This window comes from Oryzias latipes, chromosome 21 (genome assembly GCF_002234675.1).
Source record: "Oryzias latipes chromosome 21, ASM223467v1".
NCBI lineage: Eukaryota > Metazoa > Chordata > Actinopteri > Beloniformes > Adrianichthyidae > Oryzias > Oryzias latipes.
In genome coordinates, this window is record NC_019879.2 from 14624961 (window position 1) to 14647069 (window position 22109).

Genomic DNA, 22109 nt, shown 5'->3' on the forward strand with positions numbered 1-22109 from the left:
TGCCACGCAAATCGCGTTCAGTGAGAATGCTGGTTAAGACTTTTTTCTCATAAAACTAAAATAAATTTTTTCTTAATTTTACATCTTCTTTATGTCATCTTACAAATTCTTGTGAATTTATTATTATTTTTTATTTTTATAGTGGCCCTAATACTCCATCACCTAGTAAGATCAAAACTTTTGTTACTCATTCAAACACATTTGATTATGCTTAAACCCATGAGCTCTGACTGAACTGCACAAGACGCTCAGTTTAAAGGCATGTTAACTCACAACAGGTTCACTTTGTGGGTCAGATGGTTAAATCACACCCTCTTTCATTTTAAGCCAACATAATAAACCAAATATAGTTTACTCCATTGCACTTCAGGGCCCTGCGGTCCCCCGCTCCCTGTGACCTACATACTTATTAACAGTGTGACCGTAAACACCCTTACATTATTTAACGTATGCACAGCTATTGTCAACACATGCACTGCAAAGTCCTTTAACAAAATTTCCTGTCAGAACACCATGCATGGGTGCTTTGTTTTTGTTCCCTTAACAACTATCACAGATCTGTTGAAAATTGCAGAAAGTTAGGGTTAGGGTTACATCTATTAAGAAAGCACAAAAGCAAGAGTCTGAGCCACATTAATGTTTTTAAAATAATATGAACAAATTAAAAATATTTAGATGAAAAAAAGTTAAGCTAAGTTTATTTTTGCTTGCAGTTTCATTCAAATTTCTAGGATTAAAGTGACATTCATATTACTTTATTAACATTTTTTTAAACAATGCTGACACTAAATAGAATTTTGCATCAAAATTGACAGAAAAAGTTATTTTTGTCATGCAGATAATTATAAAAATTATTGCAAACGATTTAAAAGCTTATCAGTTTACATCCTCATTGAAATAAATTTAAATTATTTCAATCTCCTGCTGCCCAACAGATTAGATTCATTACATCCTAAACCGTTGTGGTTGGGTTTGATTTAAATGGATTCCTATATATGGTGGAGTGTTTTAATTCATAAAAAAACAACCACTATTTTATCTTTTTAGTTTTTTTGCAACCTGGACTTCCAATGGCATGGGTTGCACTTTGTTTTGTAATGTTGCTCCCTAGTGGTTAAGGTTTAAACCACTAGATGGTAAAATAAATTGTAAATAAAATTGAAGAATGTTTTTTTCAGATAATTAAAAAAATGTTTATAATATATTTCTTAATCTTTATACATTAGAAGAACATATGAGGCTTCCTTGATTTGTTGGGGTGCTTCTTGTCTCATTTTGTGAAGGTTGTTTTATATTAACTTCACGTAATCTCCTGAGCAAGCTTGCGAAGAACTACAGATTTTTTGTTCTTGAACATAAGACATAAGTCTTATCCTTGATTAAATTACAAGTAAAACTAGATGTGGATGAAAAAGAAAAATCTGCTTCAACGTACTCATGACTTGAAGTTGGGCTCTGCTTTTTGCTTTCCCAGATGTAAACTCCACCCTGCCGCTCATGTCTGGCGAGGTTAGCCGCAGGGTCAGCCTGTGGACTGTGCCCATCTTCTCCATGCGCACGTGAGAACTCGGTTGCAGGGCCTCCCCATTCAGACTCCAAATTGGGGATTTCAGGACCGGGACTGAGACCTCACATTCGAAGCAAGCTTCACCAGGAGCCACCACCTCCACATCTCCCAGCTCTCTGACCAACATTAAAGACTGGGCTGTGCGAGGTCACAGAAGACAGGGAGGGGCATTAGCCATCCATGTAAACTCATTCAACCTCCTTTGCTACAGAGCTCACACATCAAGCAGTTTTGCAATGTTCTAATCCTAGACTGTTTTCCAGTGTCATGACCCCTGGTCCTGGCTGCATGTTTGTGTGTGTATGTGTACATGTGCTTTAGTTTTAGCCCCTGCAGAGGCCCAGCCCTGCACAGCTGCTGACTCCGCCCCTCTTGCAGACCTGATTGAGGCTGCCACTTTCCACAAATCGCCTGGCTGGGAGGAAGTTTAAAAGCTCCCAGGAACTTCTGATTCCAGTGGCGACTGAATTCCTGTCAGGAATGTGTTCTTCAGCTTGCCCCTCCTGTCTGCCTGGCCTCAGCCTGTGAAAGCCTCTGGTTTTCCTCTTAGTTTTATTCTGGCTACGTCAAGACTGTAGCTAAAACTCTGATGTTAAAGGGTTAAACAAATAATGTTCTTTTCCCCTCACTTTTTTTTTTCTGAAAAAGAATTCCCACTCAATGTGGCTTTTATGAACCCACATGAACAACACTAAGCCCACTATAAAATATGTAGATCTTCACATCAACACCACTGACAAGTCCGCTGCCTCTGGGTCTCTCAGGGCATTCTGGGTAACATAGTCATACCACAGGTTTTAGTGGTCAAACCGTCCCTGCCTATCAGGTTTAGAGCACTCAGACATATGGTATACAGACATGTGTGGGTTATATAGGTTATTTAGGCGAAACATGAACTTTTTTATGTTATAAAGGTGTGAAGAATAGTTAGAAACTGCCTTTAACTTTTATTACACTAATTGTTTAAACTTAATTCACTAAGCATGTATTGTCATCTCGAAATTGTATTACATTTGAAGACAGCACAGCCAAGCTATTGTTCTCAGTTTATTCTCATACTCCCTTTTTTCTGTGCATGTGTGATCTGCTGAGCAGGCCTCAGAATTATCGTCACTTTAGCCTTGGAGCTCCTCTCCAGCAGCGACCTGTGGGCGTGATTTCACACAGGGTCCATCGGACGATCTTCTGAATATGCAAATGCAGGGTTTTTATACAAAGCCCATCTCTGAGCTCATTGGTTCGGACTTTGAATGCACGATGTTCATCTGTCTGTCCCCTTCGTGTTTGTACGAAGTAAAACCTCCACAAAAGCTAATTTTTGTGTCCGAGTCATTATATGATTTATTTCTGTGTGCAAGAAACTGACGGGGTACGAACCTAATGATATTTAAAACAGTCCTTTCTAGAGAATCCAGTTTTTTCACAAAAGGAAAGTAAGTCAAAACAATAAAAGACATACTAGTTATGTCCGAATTCTCTCCCTTCTCACCAACCCCTAAAAGACTATAGCGTGCAGGACTATCTAGTGGCCTGGATTTGCTATTTAAACACCATGGTCACTATTTTATTTATTTTCGACAGCAAATATGATGTCACCCATTTGAACATTTTATAAAGACTATTTATAAATCCACTGTGTTCTTAGGATTAAACTTTATTAAAAAATGATTGAGATTGATGAGAATTGGGACACACTGGTTTTTCTCAGGGACTTCTGGTACATTTTCAGGGTTCTGGATTTTTGAATTGTGGAATCCAACAAAATGCCTTATATAGTGCCCTATATAGTGTAATAGATAATTATTTGTTATGTACACAAAAGCACTCAAAATACAATTTAGAGTGAGGCAAAAAAGTATTCAGTCAGCCACCAATTGGGCAAGTTCTCCCACTTAAAAAGACGAAAGAGGCCTGTAATTTTCATCATAGGTATACTTCAACTATGATAGACAAAATTAGAAATAAAAATCCAGAAAATCACATTGTCTGATTTTTAACCCTTGTGCTATCACAATGGGGTCAAGATGACTATTAAAATGTTCTCCATACCATGACAAAGGTGGATAAAGGTGGAGAGGATTTCATGTAATCCATGGAAACCAGTGAAGATCACAAATCATTGTAGAAAAAGTTCAGCGCACTGTCTTGTGGGGTCTGGAAGACCTCACTCCAAACTTGTCAAAGTGCCTAGGATAGCACAAGGGTTAGATAATTTTTTTGCTAATTATGGTGAAACATAAGTATTTGGTCACCTATAAGCAAGATTTCTGGCTCTCACAGGGCTGTAACTTCCTCTGTAAGAGGATCCTCTGTCCTCCACTCATTACCTGTATTAATGGCACCTGTTTGAACTCATTATCTTTATAAAAAAAAGTCACACTTCAAATTGCACTATCACCAAAAGAGGCCCTATTATTTATTAGATATTTATTAAGGGAGATGTTTTCCTCTCTCATATTAGCCAATCACATGCTTCCACCCTGTCCTCCTCACTTCAACCATGAGCTTCCTTTATCATTTGTTCTCTCTACATCCGTTCTGGATGCTGTAAGGATCATTAGTCCTAAATAAAAAAAGATGTTAGAAAATCAATTGCTTACTTTTGACAATAGAGGATCGATTCAGCATCGATTCAACTAAGCAGAGTTTAATTCTATTGGTTTTAACCTTTAACCTTAGTGTCTGCGACTTTGTTGAGCAGCGAATAGAAAATTCTTTTTTGTTGGTTTATTTTCTAATAAGCTTGAAATAGATAACAAACAATGGCAATGTAGAAAACGTACCATACAGACCAACAGAATAAAACAGGTTCTTACCTTCTACAGTTAGTGTGGCAGAGCATGTATATTCCCCAACCTGCACACTGTACTGGCCCTCATCATCCAGCACCACTTGCTGGATGATCAGTTTACGGTAACAGCCTTCACTGCTGATCTCAAAGTGCTCTGAGGGCAGGATGACGTTGCTGCCTTTGTACCAGCGAATGCTACACCTTGGGTTAGAGACTGCACAGTCCAGGACCACTCGGCTCTTCTCCAGAACAGTTTTATCCTGGAGAGGTTTTACAATGCTCACAGGCAGCTCTGGAAAGAAAAGAGAAAACGTTTAATACAATGTTAAAAGACTCAGCTGATAAATAAGAAAAACATTTTAAAAAATAACTGGTGATCTTGTTATTATTTTGAAAACAAATTGCAAGAAAAAAAAGTCAAAGGAAGAATTGCGACTCTGACTATTTTTTTTCTAAGATTGTGATCATCTCTGAAATTGGAATTTAATCCTATAATTCTGACTATTTCTATTTTTCTTTCCAAATTTGAGATTTTGGTTCTAAAATCTCTGACTTCAAATTAAGATATCTGACTTTCTTCTAAGATGGAACTTAGATGTTTTTTGAACATTCTAACCCAGATTAAAACTTTTACATTTTTACAAACGTTTGTTCAAAGTTTTGACATTTTCCCAGAATTCTTAATTTGTCTCAGAGTACCATAATTTCTGGACTACAAGCCACTACTTTTTTCCTGCGCTTACAGTCCTGCGGCTTAATGAGGCGGCCAATTTATGGATTTAATTGGCAGCCGCATGTACATACTTTCAGACTCAGTGAATGGTTTGAATTCTCTTTTTAAACCAAACAACAAGTCATTTGATTTTCAACACACCTCTGACCAGCCAAACAGCATGGAGTTGACTTCAGGTCTTAGACACTTCAGTCATGGTTCAACAAAACGAAACACGCATGCCCGGCCGCATCCCAGAATCCTTTGGTGCCATTAGACCCAACGTGCACGTGATTGCCAATACAATATGATGAAGCTTTCAACTTAAAAGCAATCGTTAAAAGCAGCGTGAAAAAATCCACCATCACCAACGGGTTTGGAAAAGCCGGTTAGCTGCGTGACGGAGAGAACAGCGCATGCTCCGGAGTGAATTTACCTATGAGTCATAGTGACTCGGCTGGCTGCACGTAAATATGTGGGAATAACTTCAGCCTTTATTTTGTCGGGACACGACTGGAAACACAAATCGACGTGATCATTTTTACGGTTTCTGAGGACTGAGCGGAATTTTGCATTGAAAAGCTCACACCAACCCACAGCCGCCGTGTGAGCTGGGGACATGTTCTGCTGCTCGTCGTTCACATAGAGCTGCAGGGCCGATGGCAGTCTGATGGCTCCCACACGTAACAACGCATCCGCCCCTCATCCACAAAACGTTCAGTATTAAGTCCGATTGCTCTGCACAGACACGATTTGCTCCGTCCAGCGCAGAATGGGGACGAACCGTTTTCCCCTGGAGCCGCCCTGGCCAGGGGTGTCGGAGAAAATAGGAAGGGGAGACAAGGAGCGCGCGGGGCGGGCGCGGAGCACAGAGGCGTCCGCGGAGCAACTGTGTTTGTTGTGGAAGGAAACTTCTGACACGCGCGCCGCGCAGAGGCGCTGTTACTCCCATAACGCTGCCGGAAGGAGCGTTATGGGAGTGGAGCGGAAGGAGAGCTGTTCCCGTTCACCCCACCATGCACTGCTGATGCTTGCTCATTCTTAAACACGTACAACAGTGCTGCGAGCCGGGCGTTGGCCCCGCCCTTAGCCCCTAAGACTCATGGGAAATGGGGAATCGGGGATGTAAATTTCTTCATCATAACTGAGGGATGCAATGTTGATTATATGGTTACTGTTTGTTTGATACCTAGATTGTCAATAAGTAAAAAAATAATAATAATAAAAAAAACCATAACTGAGGAACTTGTGAACAGAATAGAGGTGCATGCTGTTTGGCAGATGTAGGTGTACTCAAATACATGATTTTGAGGAAAAGCTGACTCCACCCACAGTGTGCTAATGACTTACACTTATTCTGGGAATCAGGATGTGGATTGTCAGGATGACAATGTTGCCTGGTACATGCGGCTTGTACTCCGACGCGGCTTGTGTATGTACAAAAGTAGTTAAACACGTGAAAATGGGTGGGTGCGGCTAGTAATCGGGTGCGCTTTGTAGTCCGGAATTTACGGTATATTGTCCTGTATTGAGGAAAACTGAATTTTCCAATCATCTATTTTAAATGAACAATTATTGAACAGCTTTTATGTAATTATATCATACTTTTTTGTTGTAAATTTTGTAGGTTTTTGTAATTTTGTATATATGATATTTCAATTAAGTCATTGTTAATCCACCTAATATTCAAATAAATTATAAACATTTTTTGTAAGTTGGAGATCTAAAAATCATATCATTAGGCTTTTATTTTAAAAATCATGAAAATCGAAATGGTAGTTATTTTTTTTAACAAGTTTTACCAGTAAAATCTCTTTCAAAAGACCAAAAAAAATACACCTTACAAAGGAATACTATTAATATTAATCAAATGTTAAGCCAAAAGGCATGAACAGTATATTTAACCCAATGTGATGATCAGGGCAATCAGCTAACTCAATGTTTAAACAGAAAATTAAATATTGAAAAGGGAACTTCACTTGTTTTTATTACATTGCAAAAGTAAAATACCTTTCACTTTTAGATGAGCAACAGATTCTGCATTTCTAGCAACAAACATGATTTCTCCAGAGTCCTCTGCTCGCACATTACACATGAGAAGAAAATGCTTTGTTCCTGAAAATTAAAAGAAAAAAACACAGCAACAGATGCATACACTATAAATATTTAGGATTTTTAAACAAAAACAAATCCTTGCATCTGTTTTCAAGCTGACCTTCTTGGCGGATCTTTATGGTGCTTGTTGGATTTATCTGCTCCCCATTTTTGAACCACTCTCCTGGCACATCCTCCACAGAGACCTCACAAACAAACACAGCATTCTGATCCTCCTGGATATCCAGATCTTCAAGACCCTGGAGGACCACCAGCTCACGCTCTGTAGGTTGGACAGAAACACATTAAAGAAAAAATAATCCATCAAAATTTATTTATTTTCATTTTATTGGGAGTTGCTGTTAGTAAGGCATATATTTTCAAAACTGACAGACACAGAAAAGACAGTTAAGGAAAATTGGTTTATTATTGTGTATTGTTCTTTTGAGCAATACTTTAATGTTACCTACAGATGGCAGTGTAGAGCGGTTTTTCAGCTATGTTCACTTAGCCTGAATATAAAAACATAAGATACTTTCAGTTTTCAGTATTATATTACAGACAACTGTTTATGTAGTGAATGTCACCACAAATTAGGCTCACACACTGAGCATCTGACCGACTAAGAAAAGTAAATAAAAAAAAGACTCTTTAATATTCTTTTTTTTTTTTTTAGATGTACAGGCCTCAAATCTGTTTGAGCATAAAATTATGAAACCATTTGCAGTTTAAAAAAAAGGTGCCACCATTCTTTAATCATAGTGTGTTTTAGCCCGCTGTAAATTTTGGTTTGATCCAACCATGCAAAGTCAGCAGGGACTGGTTGTCGTTTGTGAGACGCTGTACAGCAACATCACTGAAAGACTCACATGCACCACAGTGCTAAACTTGGATCTGCATTGCATTGTGGGAGTGTAGCAGCCTGTTGTTTCTTGTCTGCACGTTGAGTTAACTGACTTCAAATTACTCATTTTTGCTTACCCTTTCTTTTGTAACTCGTTTGGGCTTTGCTAAAGCTGGATAGCATAGGTGTTGTCATAGTAAATTTGACCAGAGCCTCATTTATGTTAAAAGATAATTGTGTAAGAAAAACAAACCCATTATTTTTTAAATGATTATAATGATGTGGTGCCACAAACTTTCAAGTTAGTTTTAAAAATATTATGAATTATTGCAAGTTTTAATGCTGTTGTCATATATATGTTGCTTATATGGTTCTTTTATTTCAGTACAATAGGTGGAAGAGATATAAATTATAATAGTAATAAACACAATCTTATTAGTATTTGTTCCAGTTGGGTTTTTATAAAACACATTTATAAAACACATAATAAATCTAATTTTAAAGTAAGTTGTCAAAGGAGAAGTGTCTTGTAATGTGTTAACAAATGGTTTATTTAAATTTTTTTAAGGTTTAAATGATTTCTAAATACTATAGTTTTAAATCAGCAAGATATATAAGTGATCAGATGTGAGATATATAAATATCTGCTTAAACAAAGTTCATATAATTTCTTTTTTTGTGTTAAAAAGCCCATTTTGGTTCATCTTTTGGCCTTCTTTTTCTAAACAATAACTAATACACATTATATCAATCTTTTTAAGGGACTTTTCTGAACAGATATTGTAAATATGTCATTAATTTCAAGTTAATTTGCAGCTGTTTTACCTACATCTAATATGCAGTCCCATCTTGCCTGCAGCCAGGTCCTCCTTGCTCGGATGAGGAAAACAAAGATGTACATAAATCTAGTCACCTACAAGTGGATGCATCAGAATAAAGCGGAGCATGGAGCTTGTGGCCTGCGAATTTTTTCTACGTTACAAATATGATATTTTTCCAACTGTATTTTTGTGTCTACTCCTGATTCTCAAGGATTTGAATAAAGAAATATTCAGAAATGCAATAGTGAACTAAATTTTCTTAATATAGGTCCTCCACCATTTTAAAAAAATGCCACATGAACTGATTAAAACACTTGCGTTGGAGAGGATCTATAAGACAGATGTTTCATTTGCAGTATCTTACCATACACTTCCACTGTGCAGGATGTGCTGGCATCTCCAGCATCACAGGTGTACAAGCCAGAGTCGGTTACATGACATCTCATGATCTGGAGAAACCTCTTCCGTCCCATCGCATAAATGCGTAAATCTTTATTTGGCTTCACTTCTACTCCATCCTAAGAGAACATTTTATGCTATTATTTTAAATTATGCTTTATGGGTAACGCACAAGTAACAGAAAAATTCCTTACTTTTATCCATTTCACATCGATGTTGTGCCTTGAGAGTTCACACTCAATGGAGACCACTGACCCATCGGGAAATTTCTGGCTCTGTAGTTTCCTGAAAATGGTCACCGGAGGCTCTGGTGAAGAAATGTGTTGGTTAAACACCCAAAACCCCCTGCCTTAATTTTTCTGGTGACTTATTTATAGTGGGTGACGTGCATGGCTAATGCAATGACATTTTAATTCGAATGTCATCTTGCCTATTTCATCTGCAGCTCAAAGGGGTTAATGCATGCTGACTGATGGGCACGGAGTGGATTACTTTTTTTAAGATGAGATCAAACTCGCACCTGCCTGAAAATACTGAGTGGAGCTACTGCTTTTCTTTGCACTAGTCAAGGCTATTGTGTTTGAAATATGAGCCTGGATAAGAGAAATTGCAGCAGAACCTTCTGCTAGGAGTTAACATAGTCACAGTAATGTTTGTTTTATGCTGTGTCAGTCTGTTTTTCACTTATTGCAAACAAGGGAGGAGTTACAGGAATTGTGAATACGCTAAAAGGGCCATCATGAATGTCAGATTCTTTTTATTTTTTTCTTTAAACTTGTTACCGACAAGGTTGAGAGTTAGCGTGGTTATAGTATTGTTTGTCTTAGCAGTGTCTGTTTTTTATGTGTTCCAAACAAGGTTGGAAGTTACAGGTATTGTGAACACTTCTAACATGACTAATGTGTTGCTGTGTTGGACTGCTTTTTTTTCTTACATGTTACTAAAATGTTTTGTAGTTATCATAACCAAAGTCATGTTTGTTATTCATCTGTTTGTTACTTGTTGCAAGCAAGGAAAAACGTTACAGGTGTTGTGACTTCGCTAACATGTAGTTGTGTCAGACTGTTTTTTTTTTCTGTGTTATTAACAAGGTTGGGAGTTATCATAGTGAAAGTACTGTTTGTTTTAACACTATCAGTCTGTTAATTTACATGTATCAAACAAGGTTGAGAGTATAGTGTGTCTAACATGTAGCGTGTTACAAACATGTTCTACAGTTACTGTATATGCAGTTGAAAAAAATCTGACTGACTGACAGATTTACCTCTGATTCTTTTATCTTGCTTATTTTGTATAAAAGGTATGGACACCTTATATACAAAATAAGCTTAAGAATAGACCATTTATTGATGATGTGCCTTATTTGCAGTGCACTCGATAGTGTGCCGAATATGGTAAGTGTTCTTCTGCATTCACTTACCCTTCACCACAAGTCGTGCAGATGTCTTCAGATTTTCCACACAGAACACAAAGGTGCCGGTGTCCTCCACAGACAGGTTATAGATGGTCAGGCTGTGGACTTGCCCTTTAGCACTCATGCGGAAGTGATTTGTCGGCTTAAGCTGAATTCCATTTCTGACCCAGGTACCCGGGACGTTGGGGTGGGACAGCTCCACCTCAAAAGAAGCCGTTTCCCTTTCAGTGGTTTTTATGTCGACCAGCCCCTTCTTGATGGCAATTTTCCGAGCTACAGAGCAACAATGAACAAGCAAAAAAATATGTTTACACAATTGAAGCCAGAAAAAAAAGCCTTTGTAAGTTTCCTGTGAAGCTCCAGTTGTTTTTCTCACACTTTCCACAACAGATGTGGAATCAGTTTTGTTAAATATTTGCAAGCTACAACACATTGACAAGCTGCTTTTATGCCTCTGAGTTCTTGGCTTTAGACAAAACCATGTTTTGAAATTACCAACATTTCTTCGCTTATTCTAACAAGCACTGCTGATGGAAAAAGGGAGTGTTTATTTTGGAGACATGATGACAACAACCTTAGTTTTGAAGGCCAGAGTGTAAATTTAGATGCAATGAGAGGAGATCCAAATTCATAGGAGGTGCCAACAGAAGCCTGAAGTCCTGACTTTCCCCCTGCCCACCAACACTAGTGTTGAAAGAAGAGCCTTTAATTCACTCACTCCCATGTGGGTCACAGGTTTCAGATATATATGCATAAAAAAACACACAAGTAAGTTTTAATCACTGTAAACTTTTTGTGTGATACAGTATTACTGGTGCCATTCTCTTTTTAAATGTACTTTGCTATCAACAACAGCCTGTTGGCTCTCGTCCAGGAAACTGACAATCCTGATCTTTAATGAAATCAGAGATTTGCTCCTGCGTCAAGAGAGTGCACCTAGCCGACCAGAGAGATCACTTGTCGGTTACCATCATAGCCCAGTTTAGGTGCCGCCTCACTCTCCATTTGCCAGAATTGCTCCTACTCCATTAATTGAGGCTTGACCTCACAAGAATCAGTGCAGTTGGGCATTAGCCGGAGGAGGAGTTGTTGGTAGCAGAGGTAAACAAACAACACCAAGGCATAGTGAGAGGACGTGCACACTCACGCTGCACTGTGAGCTGGGCTTGTGTGCGGTCGTGGAGGCTTTCACAGCTGTAGGTGCCCCGGTCAGACACGGCCAGTTTGTGGATAGTGAGGCTTCGTTTTTGGCCCTTGTTTTTCAGGCTATATTTGGCGCAAGGGTGGATCAGGACACCTTGTCTCACCCACTGCACCTCTCCTGAATCCAGATTCAACTCAACCTCTAGAGTTGCCTCACTATATTCTTCAGCTACAACGGGGGTCATTTTCTTGCTGAACAGCACCTGTTGCTCTTATAGTTATTAGAGAAGAGCAGAAATAGTTTCAGTGACTTTTTGCTCATAAATTGTCTTCCCTTTCAAATTCAGATCTACAGTTTTTATCAGACCATATTGCAATCAGTAAAATAAGTAAAAACCAAAAGCTCCAATTGCCTTTGGAACAGCACCTTTAAAGTCCCTCTCCCATCATCGTTTGATCTATTGTAAAGTCGTTACCAGTGTTCTTTTATTTACGAGTGCAGTATTTTTACCCCCCCCCCCAAAAAAAAGAAACCTGTGTCGATTTTTAGAACGTAGTTTCTGCAGATATTTCACCACAAATTCGCCTAAAAGTTGAGGGCGGAAGTGTTGGCGTGGAGTGAGCCTGTCTTTATTTCCCATCATCCCTTTGTTTAGATGGAGTGGAGACCTTGTTCACTGACTGTAGCAATATCATAGCTACAGGTTTTTTCAAGTGACATTTCTTTGCCTGCTCTTGATTCCCAATGATTTGAATACAGAAATCCTCAGAAATTTTTATATATCTTCTCTGTCATGAGAAAAATGCCACAAGAACATATTAATAACACTTTTTATTGGAGTGGGTCTTTAAAAATGCCAGTGCAAAGGGCATCCAGTAAAGGGGGTAATCACAATAGGACAGTCTAAATAAAACTATTAGATGATCTTAAAGCACACGTGTCAAACTCAAAGCCCGCGGGCCCAATGTGGCCCTTCATATCATTCTATGTGGCCCGCGAGAACATAAAAGTTTTTAATTTCTTAAAATAAAAAATAAAAATTGGTGTGTTTTCATTCATATCTAGGGGGAATTGGACTTGAAATATCAGATTGGGCAACTATACTTCAGGACTTAAACACTGTCCATATAACCTAACCTGACAGAATCAAAATTAAAAGGATTTCTGCTAGAGTTACAAGCAAACACATGTTTTCTGTGCAACTGTAACTGTCACTTTAAAAAGTTATAGTAAATAAATAATGAGTTACTTAACATTAAACAGTAGTTACATTCACTTTTCATTGCATTTAGTTACATGTATAAGTTATATCTGACCCTTTATGGACAGCCACTATGCTGATGTGGCCCTCGGCGAAAATGAGTTTGACACCCCTGTCTTAAAGGCTTGTTATATTTCCCTTAAAATTCTGCTTTTTTGACTTTTTAATTTCTCTTTGTTATAGAATTGAATTTCATAAGAATTTCTTTTCCCAGCCAGTTTTTAATCAGTAAAGTTCCTCTCCTTTTCTTGGGTTTTCCCTGAAAATTTGTTGACAAATCATGTAAGAAGCTTGTCCTTTCAACTTCATCTATATTTATATGATAGATCTACTAGAGCTCTTCAAACGCACCTAAAATAACAAAACTATATTTTAAGGACGTAAAAAGATAAACAAACAAAGTGATGAGTACATTTGATTTTTATTTTCAAAAAAATGGATTTAAGATATATTTTGTTTGTCGAAAGATGACTTAAAATAACCTTAACTGGCACTTTTATGCAAAGTGCATCTAATAGTTAAATGATGTGGTGATAAATGCTTAGATATAGTGGAACGGCACAAGCCACTCACCTTGAACTTGAAGTTCTGCCTCTGATACCAATCCCTCTGCATCAGCTGTCACTCTGCAACTGTCTGAAACTATGCAGTTGCTGATACACAGCATGTGGCACAGTCCATTGCGGGAAATAACAGTGCGCTCATTCAGGGCAACTTGTTTTCCAGTAAGGTTCCACACCAGCTTAGTGTCCGCTGGGGAAACCACACACTTAAAAACAGCATCCTCTCCTTCACGAATGGTTACATCTCGAAGTTCTGCTATGAATTCTACTACTCGTGGGGCTGAAAAAAAAAATTCTGTTTATTATTGATTATTGTGCTTAAAATATTTTAAAAGTCCAAAATAAAAGGGACTTACTTTTTACTGTCACTGTGGCTGACGTCTTGTCGTCAGTGGACTCACAAGAGTATTCTCCAGCATCTTCTTCCAACAGCTGCTGGATGCTCAAACTCCTTTCTCTGCCTTGTGCCCGGATTGTGTACTTACGGCTGGGAGAGATTTCCTTGCCATCTTTGAGCCACTGGACATCTGCTTTTGGCTTGTTGACCTCACATTGTAAGGTCAGGCTCCCAGCCTTCAGAAACACCACATCTTCCAGCTGTTTTATAAATTTCACTTTCATTTCTCATGGAAAGACAAACCAAAAATGTCAAATGTAACATCAAAAACAAAAAAAATTAAAAATAAATTTGAAAACACGAGTCCTATTTTTACCTTTGACCGTAAGACTGAAAGACATTTCATCTGTGTTTATGTCACAAACATAGTCTCCAGAGTCGGAGAGCCGAAGGGGATTAATGGTGAGCTTATGAGTGTTACCCTCACTGGAGATATGAATGTTGTTCTCATTCAGTAGCTGGCCGTCTTTAAGCCAACGAACCTTTGCTTGTTCTTTGCTTACAAAAGCACACATGGTAGCGCTCTCATTTTCATGAGCAGTAATGTTATTTTTTGATGTTTTATTTAAAAACTTGGCTGGTGGATCTGAGAAGGAAAACAAAAAATCTTAATGTAAAAGTTGCCTATATTTCCCATGTCATGGTAAATGCTAAGTGTTGTATACTTGTATGGTTCTTTACTAGTTTTCTTGAAGGTTCAAAGCGCTTTACAGTGCCATTCATCCATGTACATACACATTCACACACTGATGCCGACTCCACTGCTAAACACTAGCGCCAAACAACCACCAGGAGAAATGTATGGTTTAGTGTCTAGCCTAAGGACACTTTGGCTGCATTTACACTGCAGGTCTTCATGCCCAAATCCGATTTTCTGACTATATCCGATTTTTTTGACGACCCGCTTACATCATCTTTTAAAAGTGACCCGTATCCGATTTTTGCATTTACACTATACAATGCTGAAACTATCAAACGTAGACGTTCTGAGGACTACTTAGCAGCATTTCCACCTTCCGCGGACCTCCTTCGGACTTTTGTGACTGCAGTTGACATGGAGGCGACGAAGGAGGCGTTGCCTTGGGCGCTCCAGAGGGGAGAGGAAAAAGGAGGGCTGCTCGGCCGGCTTATGTGCTCTCTCTGAGTTTTGAATGACGTGCTGTACTAACAGTTTGATCCAAGTGTTGTACCTTTCCTGCGCGATGACTTCTCTTTTTCCGACCGTGGTCAGAAACGCACGGGAGGTTTTCTCCAGGGCCGAAGGCAGATTCTCCTTCGGGGTTCACTTTCCCGTTCAAAATCCTCAGCCTCCAGAGTGGGTTAAGAAAGAATCCAAAACTTTTGGGGGAGACACCTTATTTTTAATTTACGGTTTTCCGACACGTTTTGGAAGGTCATGTCCGACCTCAACTTGGAAACTTGGGTATCAGAATTATGTTTGAGTTTTCCATTGGAAATTACGACAAAACGGGGTCGTTTGTGCAAACTTGACCTCGAATCGATTAGTATTTACGTAAATCGCGCAGCTGCACAGAAAGGCTGGATAATGTAAGAAAGAAAAAAAATTCAGCCCTAACATCCTCCAAACTTACCTTGTGATTGATGTTTAAATTCTTCATGTTTTTCCTTCTTTCTTTTTTTAGCGCCTGATGGATAAAGTCTCTGTGGCATGATGTTCTCTTGTTGTCGCCATGATCAGTGTGACAAAATGACCTAGTTTTTTTTTTCTTTCTCCCAACTTTATTGAAACAAAATGCGCTCGTAAATGCACACTGTGCCAGGCTCAGATGCAATGATGTTGACCAATTGTTGCTAAGATTGGCGTAACGTCATTATTTGGGTTGCTAGATTGGTACAGGTGTGTTGAAGAGGGGGCGGGGGGGGATCATTAAAGTGCTGGCAACTTTCCTTTCCAAAACATTCAGAGCGCACGTAGGTACGGACGTGCAATTAAATGTGTTCCCAGATTAGGGTATTTTTTTATTCTATTTTTTTTCGCCACTACGGGGCCCTGGTGGTGACGGGGGCCCTACGCGGCTGCGTAATTCGCATATAGGGAGGGCCGGCCATGCCCTCTCCTCTCCTTACACACATACACAACACGCACGGTCCCCATCATACACGCCCCCACTCCGCAACACAAGCAAAGAAATAAACGGCTTCTAGCCTGTTCCATAGCAACGGTGTCCAGCTTGATTAGTTACCGTTTGCGTCCCGACCGGGACCAGACCGGAAATAACAGCGGTTTCCGGCCACGGTCTAAAGCCTGAGGCTGAAAAGTAACACGCTGACAGCAAAATCAGTGCACCAAAGCACTTTAATAAGTCATATGATCTCAGTTGGTGGTGTCCTGAGTTGACGTCACTGACGTATGACTCGCATTTACTGGGGAATATCCGATTTGTCTGCTTACATGGCACAGGCAAAGGCACGTATCAGATTCTTATCCGATTTATTTCCACATATGAGTGAGGCCTGTATCCGATCTGAGAAAATCGGAATCCATGCGCTTTTTTCCTGCTTACACCCTCACCGGTCATATCCAAACTGTGCCACATGAGATGAAAAAAATCGGAATTTGGTCACTTGAACCATGTAGTGTAAATGCGGCCTTTGACACATAAGCGGGCAACCGAAACTCAGTGTATCATGAAGTACTTGTAAGGATGGTTTAAGCTGTGCACTTATGATGCATGAGTGATGCTATAGTACATTGCCCTTACTGCACACCACACTTGTCGTTAGTAAATTTGTCACAACTGCCCTATAGCTAGATACGAGTTGTCTGTGAACCTAAAATAAGGGAAACCTGTACAGGGCAGACAAGGAGCACACAGTTATAACGAGAACAGAACTCACTGGCCCCTTGTGCGGTCCATAGGATTTGGGGGGGATGTCAAAAAAAGAAAAAATTGTACGATACATCTCACCTACTTCACCAATACCTACTCTTGAATGTTGTGTAAATGTTCGCTGCAACCAGTCATTCGCAGAATGCATGTCGAAATAAATGTGCTATTGTGTGCCCTGTATGGGTTTGCCACTTTTTTGGCTGCAGAAGACATTACCTTGAACCTCCACAACCGTTGTTAACTTGTCATCAGTTGCATTGCAGATGTATTCTCCAGAGTCTGAAGGTTGAAGTTTAAACACAACCAGCTTCCTGAGGACTTTATGGCTGTCAATTTTCACCCGATCGCTTGCTGTGAGCACTTTTCCATTTTGCAACCAATTCACAATTGCATTTGGTCGGGATACTTCACACTCCAAAACCAGGTCATCTCCTGTCACCAGAATATGATGCTCTGGGATGCCAGAGTTTCCAATAATCTGCACAGGAGGCTCTGGACATAAACAGAATGATATCAATCATTTTTCTTTTGGACGAAGAAAAAACTCAACACCAGCAATCTGGCAGTAAGACTGTACCTTTAACAGTAATATAAAAGGTCATATTATCATCCACTACGTCACAGGTGTACTCCCCTGAATCTTCAACTCCAGCATTTAGAACAACCAGGGATCGGAATACTCCTTGCTCCTCACAGCAGTATCTCTCAGTTTCGTCAATCAGTTGTTTATCTTTGTACCAGTGGGCTGTGGCATTGGCTCGCGAGAGTTCGCACACTAGAATAATATCGTCTGACACTAAAAATTGCTTCTCGGTTTTTGCATCTGTTTTGCCAACAATTTTTACAGGCAATTCTGTAAATAAAGCAATGGAGAAAACCTTTTTAAAGAGGAACACACTCTTGGTTTCTTGTAAGTAAAAAACGGAAAATTAGGTTAGGTTCAAAGAAGGAACTACATTTGAATGTGGGAATGTTTTTTTTGAGTAATTCAGTTAAAATATTAAAATTAAACTTTAATTTTAGTCTTCTAAATATGTACAGTATTCCCCCCATGTTTGCAAGGGTTAGGGACTAGAGACACTCAATACGCAGAATCCACGAATACAGAGAACCACCCCCCGCCGAAGAATCTCTGTCACCGATCCTTACTCATCAAAACCCTTCTGAAAAATTTGAGATGCTTTGTAGAACATTTATTAAAGAACATTGGAATAATGCTTCAAAACTTTAAAAACATAATGATTTTTTTTTTTTATTCAGAGCAATTGATTGTGTTTCATCCTTCATCAAAAACTACGCTTGGTAGCAATTCAGGAACGCGTGGATATAGTTGGAAAATATTCCTTAGCCGCCGGCAAGGAAAGCGTCGGGCCGGTGTGCTTTTCATCTTCACTCCCCTCCTCAGAAATCCCCCCGCAGGACCTCCTTCAGATGCAAAAGTCTCATGTTGTTGGGATCCTGTGGGCATGCTCTCCTCCAGTGCCTGAGCCACACATGCACCTCGTCCTAGACGCGCAACTTCTCCTCATCTGCTCCTCATCAGCCACTCTACATAAACTTCACATGGACCTCCAGCCGACGCCAGACTATTGTTCACCTCTGGTAACAATATTGGCAACAGAGCTAAAGTAATTTTATGTATCCTAATCGTCCTGTTTCTCCCTCCCAAGATCCTGCCTGCCAGCCAATCTGTCTATCTACCTGCCTGCCTGCCCGTTAGCCATCCTGTCTGCCTTCCTCTTTGCCTGCCTGCAAAACTGCTAACCCGCCATCTTCACTCTGTTCAAAATAAAACTCAGAACCAGAGGATGTGAACCGGATTATGTGACAGAAATACATGAAATTGCAAATGTTGAAACCCGAATAAGCGGGGGAACACTGTACTTATGAAGTAGGTAGATATTTTATAGAAAGAGCGTCAAATATAGTTCTGTTTTATTGACTTTGGAAGGCAGTAAAGTAGCATTTGAAGGGATTTTTTTTCAATTTTTTGCATTCAAATAAACTGCCTACCTTGCACTTTTACATTGAAATCCATTACATCGTCTTTAGCATCACAAATATACTGGCCGGCATCCTCCATTGTTAACGAGTGAATGGTCAGTTGACGTAATACACCGTCGTCAAATATGGTTATATTTCTAGAGTCTTCAACTTCCTCTCCATTCTTTTTCCAGGTGACTTTGGCATTTGATCTTGAAACCTCACAGTCAAGAATCAGAGTTTCTCCTCTCATTTTCTCTACCTTACTGGCTGTCTTGCGGGGACGAATGAAGCGAACAGGAGGTTCTATGTATAAAAAAAAAAACTTTTGTTAATTTGTCAGTCAAGAGAATCTTTTTTTTCTTACTTTCTTGAGTCTTTTTTTACCTGCTATATTTACAAAATATGTCATGGAATCGTCTCCTGTGTCGCATACATATTCTGCTGAATCTTTGACAGTAGTCTCAGGTATAATAAGTCTTCTATAGACCCCGTCCACTTCTAAAAGAAGGTTCTCATTCTCCTCCACCTCAAGTCCATCTCGATACCAACGCACCACTGCATTGGGTCGTGAGATCTCACAGCTAAGTACCATCCTCTCAGATGTCTGCTGGCACAGCTCCATTTGTGACTGACTTGGAGATAATATTTGCACTGGAGGCTCTGGAATCAGAGTATACAGTACTTGTTTGCACACTGAAGACTAAAAACGGAATAGTACTTAATGCACAGCACCAAAATGTTGGATTGACTTTTACCTGTAATACTCAGGTGAAAGAAGATTGAGTCATCGTTGGCATCACAGACATATTCTCCTGAATCTTCCACTCGACTAGACAGAATCTTCAGTCGTCGATAAGGGCCCTCAACCTTGAGCTTGATGTTCTCGCTCTCTTGGAGTTTTTGACCATCTTTAAACCAACTGGCAACTCCATTGACACGAGAAAGTTCGCAACTCAAGATAATTTCCTCAGGAACATGACGGTCAAGATGCACATCTTCCTTGGGATAAACGATCATCACAGGAGGTTCTTTGAGAGAAATATACAAAGTTGAAACATAATTTCTGTAGTCGGAACATCGTTCAAAGTTACAATCACCAAAAAACAGGAAGTATTTTTGAATTACCTCGTACATTTACTTTAAAGCTTAAAATGCTGTCTCCAGCTCGGCATGTGTAGGTGCCTGTATCTGAAATACGAGCTGAATTAATTGTCAAACTTCTCTTGATGCTCTCTGCTTGAAGTGTTACATTATTGCTTGTTTGTATTTCAGCTCCATCCTTGTACCAATGGACAACACCGTCAGCCCTTGAAACTTCGCAGGACAAAGTAAGCTGCTCTTGTTCCACCACGCTCTGAAAAAGGTCTTTCTCTTGGATATCTGCAAATGTTACCGGTGGCGCTGAAACAAATGGAACAAACAAAGAAATTGGTTGTTGTTTGATGGAAGATCTTCCTATTTCTGCACATGCTTGAAACAGCGGGTGGAATATAAAGTTTTACAAAGGTTCAACATGCCAATCTCAAAACTTGTTGCAGAACTTCTTATTAGCACACAGTATGACGGGTGTTAATCATCATTGAAAACAAAGTAAGAATATTTATTTGAAGAAACAAACTAATGTAATGCTGGAACAATTTACACCAAAAGCCACTTATGAGAGTTATACTATAAAGAACTAGGCGGTATGTGAAGATATTCATTATACTGTTCTGTAAACATGAAGTCATTAAGGTGAGACCGATGAATGAAAATGTCTTTTTTCAAGAAAACGCTTGGTATATCACCTTTCACCTCCTTACAGAAATCGTTGGGATACGCATCATCAGCTTTACAAACCCAAACCCCAGAGCATGAAGACGGGGTTGACTTCATGATCACTTCTCCCGTTTTGCTCTTTGACTGGACCTTTACACTTGATTCTGGTAAGACTTTTACTCCATCGCCATAGCAGCTCCTCTGGATTGAAGCGTCAGAGGTTTCACAATGTAGTATAACCAAGCTGTCTACTTCAACAGACTTGCTCCTCTTAGCCTCTGGAAGAGCTGAGAATCAGACCCATACTATAGGAGTTTCAGTTTGACATGAATAAAAAGGTGATCAAGAAAAAGCGGATATTATGTCCTACATATGTTACGATGTGCCAAGTAAGTCAGCAAAGAGGCAAGCATCAAATTTAGCATGTGTTGTAAAATAACTATAATGTTCTAAGATTGTCCTGCTGCCTTTAACATGTGTGAGCGGGCAGCAGGAAGAGAGCAGCGGAGGGGGTGTGTCTGCGGCTCTGAACGTGGACCAGAGTGTGTTTTGGGATAGAAATTCTTCAAAAAAATGTGTTGAATGAGAAGTGAATAAAAGGCTCATCATGCAGAACCTCTCAAGGTTGTCTGTTGACCAGCTGTTGTAATTTTGTGAGCAGGTCCAAACCAGGAGCGCGTCGGAACCAGGCGAGCTGCTCGTCCCAAGAGCAGCAAGCAGTAAACAGGAAAGATTTATAAAAATGATTTTAAAAAACAAAGGTTGCGTGTTAGGTTTTAAAAAAAAAACAAATGTAGACATTTTCTAATTAAAGTTCTTTGTGACCATCGACCTGCGTCACCGCCACGACTCCCGCCAGCGTGAAATCCCAACAATGTTCCGACCCAGGTAGGACAACAATGGAGAACTTTGAGAAAATCGAAGTTCTTGAAGAAAACAGTACGTTTAATTGTACCTGGGCATATATGTTTGCCTTCAACAACTTTACCAGTATGATTAAATTGTAATGAGGAATTAGCGAACAACAAAGTCTCAAATGTGGGGAGACATCCCAGAATAAGCATGCAGCTTTTGCCCAAAAACATTCTGATGGAGTTGATGAGGAAAAAAGTTGTTAATGGCATTTCATCGCTGCCATTAATTAAACAAGGGCAAAAATAATTGAGTGGGTGTATTCAGGAACTGAGTGAGCAAACCTTACAACCGCGCTGGCGCACTTCTAACCGAGTGACAACTGCACGCCTACAACTGCGGTGAAGTTAGTTTGAGGTTGGATATTCGACAGACATTCAGCACGGATCTCCAGTGAGGAGTCTTAGGGACCGTCAACAAATTATTACAATTTCACAGGTTTGCATATGAAAGTTGGCCAATTTTTCAATAGCTCCCAAACCAACTGAGCCAAAGATATTATATCTGTGCTGAATTGTTGCACTGACATCCCAACATCAGACACACCTCTTTATTTTGTAATCAAAGATGTTATATATTTTAAATACATTTTTA

General features: G+C 39.5%; 1 protein-coding gene across 17 annotated transcripts in view; it reads right to left on the reverse strand.

Annotated features, from left to right (window-relative positions):
- Positions 1-22109, reverse strand: part of LOC101173103 (obscurin-like protein 1) — a 61573-nt gene that overhangs the window by 1061 nt on the left and 38403 nt on the right. For 11 of the 17 annotated variants that reach the window (XM_020713087.2, XM_020713078.2, XM_020713081.2 and 8 more), the window contains 17 exons: positions 19971-20246; positions 19601-19873; positions 19230-19505; positions 18873-19148; positions 17437-17712; positions 17076-17351; positions 14324-14593; positions 13967-14236; positions 13621-13890; positions 11790-12056; positions 10649-10915; positions 9423-9535; positions 9194-9347; positions 7286-7447; positions 7081-7185; positions 4384-4650; positions 1436-1705 (listed from right to left, as the gene is read on the reverse strand). In XM_020713087.2, coding sequence (XP_020568746.1) covers positions 1436-1705; positions 4384-4650; positions 7081-7185; positions 7286-7447; positions 9194-9347; positions 9423-9535; positions 10649-10915; positions 11790-12056; positions 13621-13890; positions 13967-14236; positions 14324-14593; positions 17076-17351; positions 17437-17712; positions 18873-19148; positions 19230-19505; positions 19601-19873; positions 19971-20246 — 4068 coding nt within the window. Of the gene's footprint in view, positions 1-1435; positions 1706-2664; positions 2713-3624; positions 3755-4383; positions 4651-7080; positions 7186-7285; positions 7448-9193; positions 9348-9422; positions 9536-10648; positions 10916-11789; positions 12057-13620; positions 13891-13966; positions 14237-14323; positions 14594-17075; positions 17352-17436; positions 17713-18872; positions 19149-19229; positions 19506-19600; positions 19874-19970; positions 20247-22109 lie in introns of those variants that run through there. The other 6 variants (XM_020713079.2, XM_020713080.2, XM_020713082.2 and 3 more) reach the window with 6 other exon arrangements.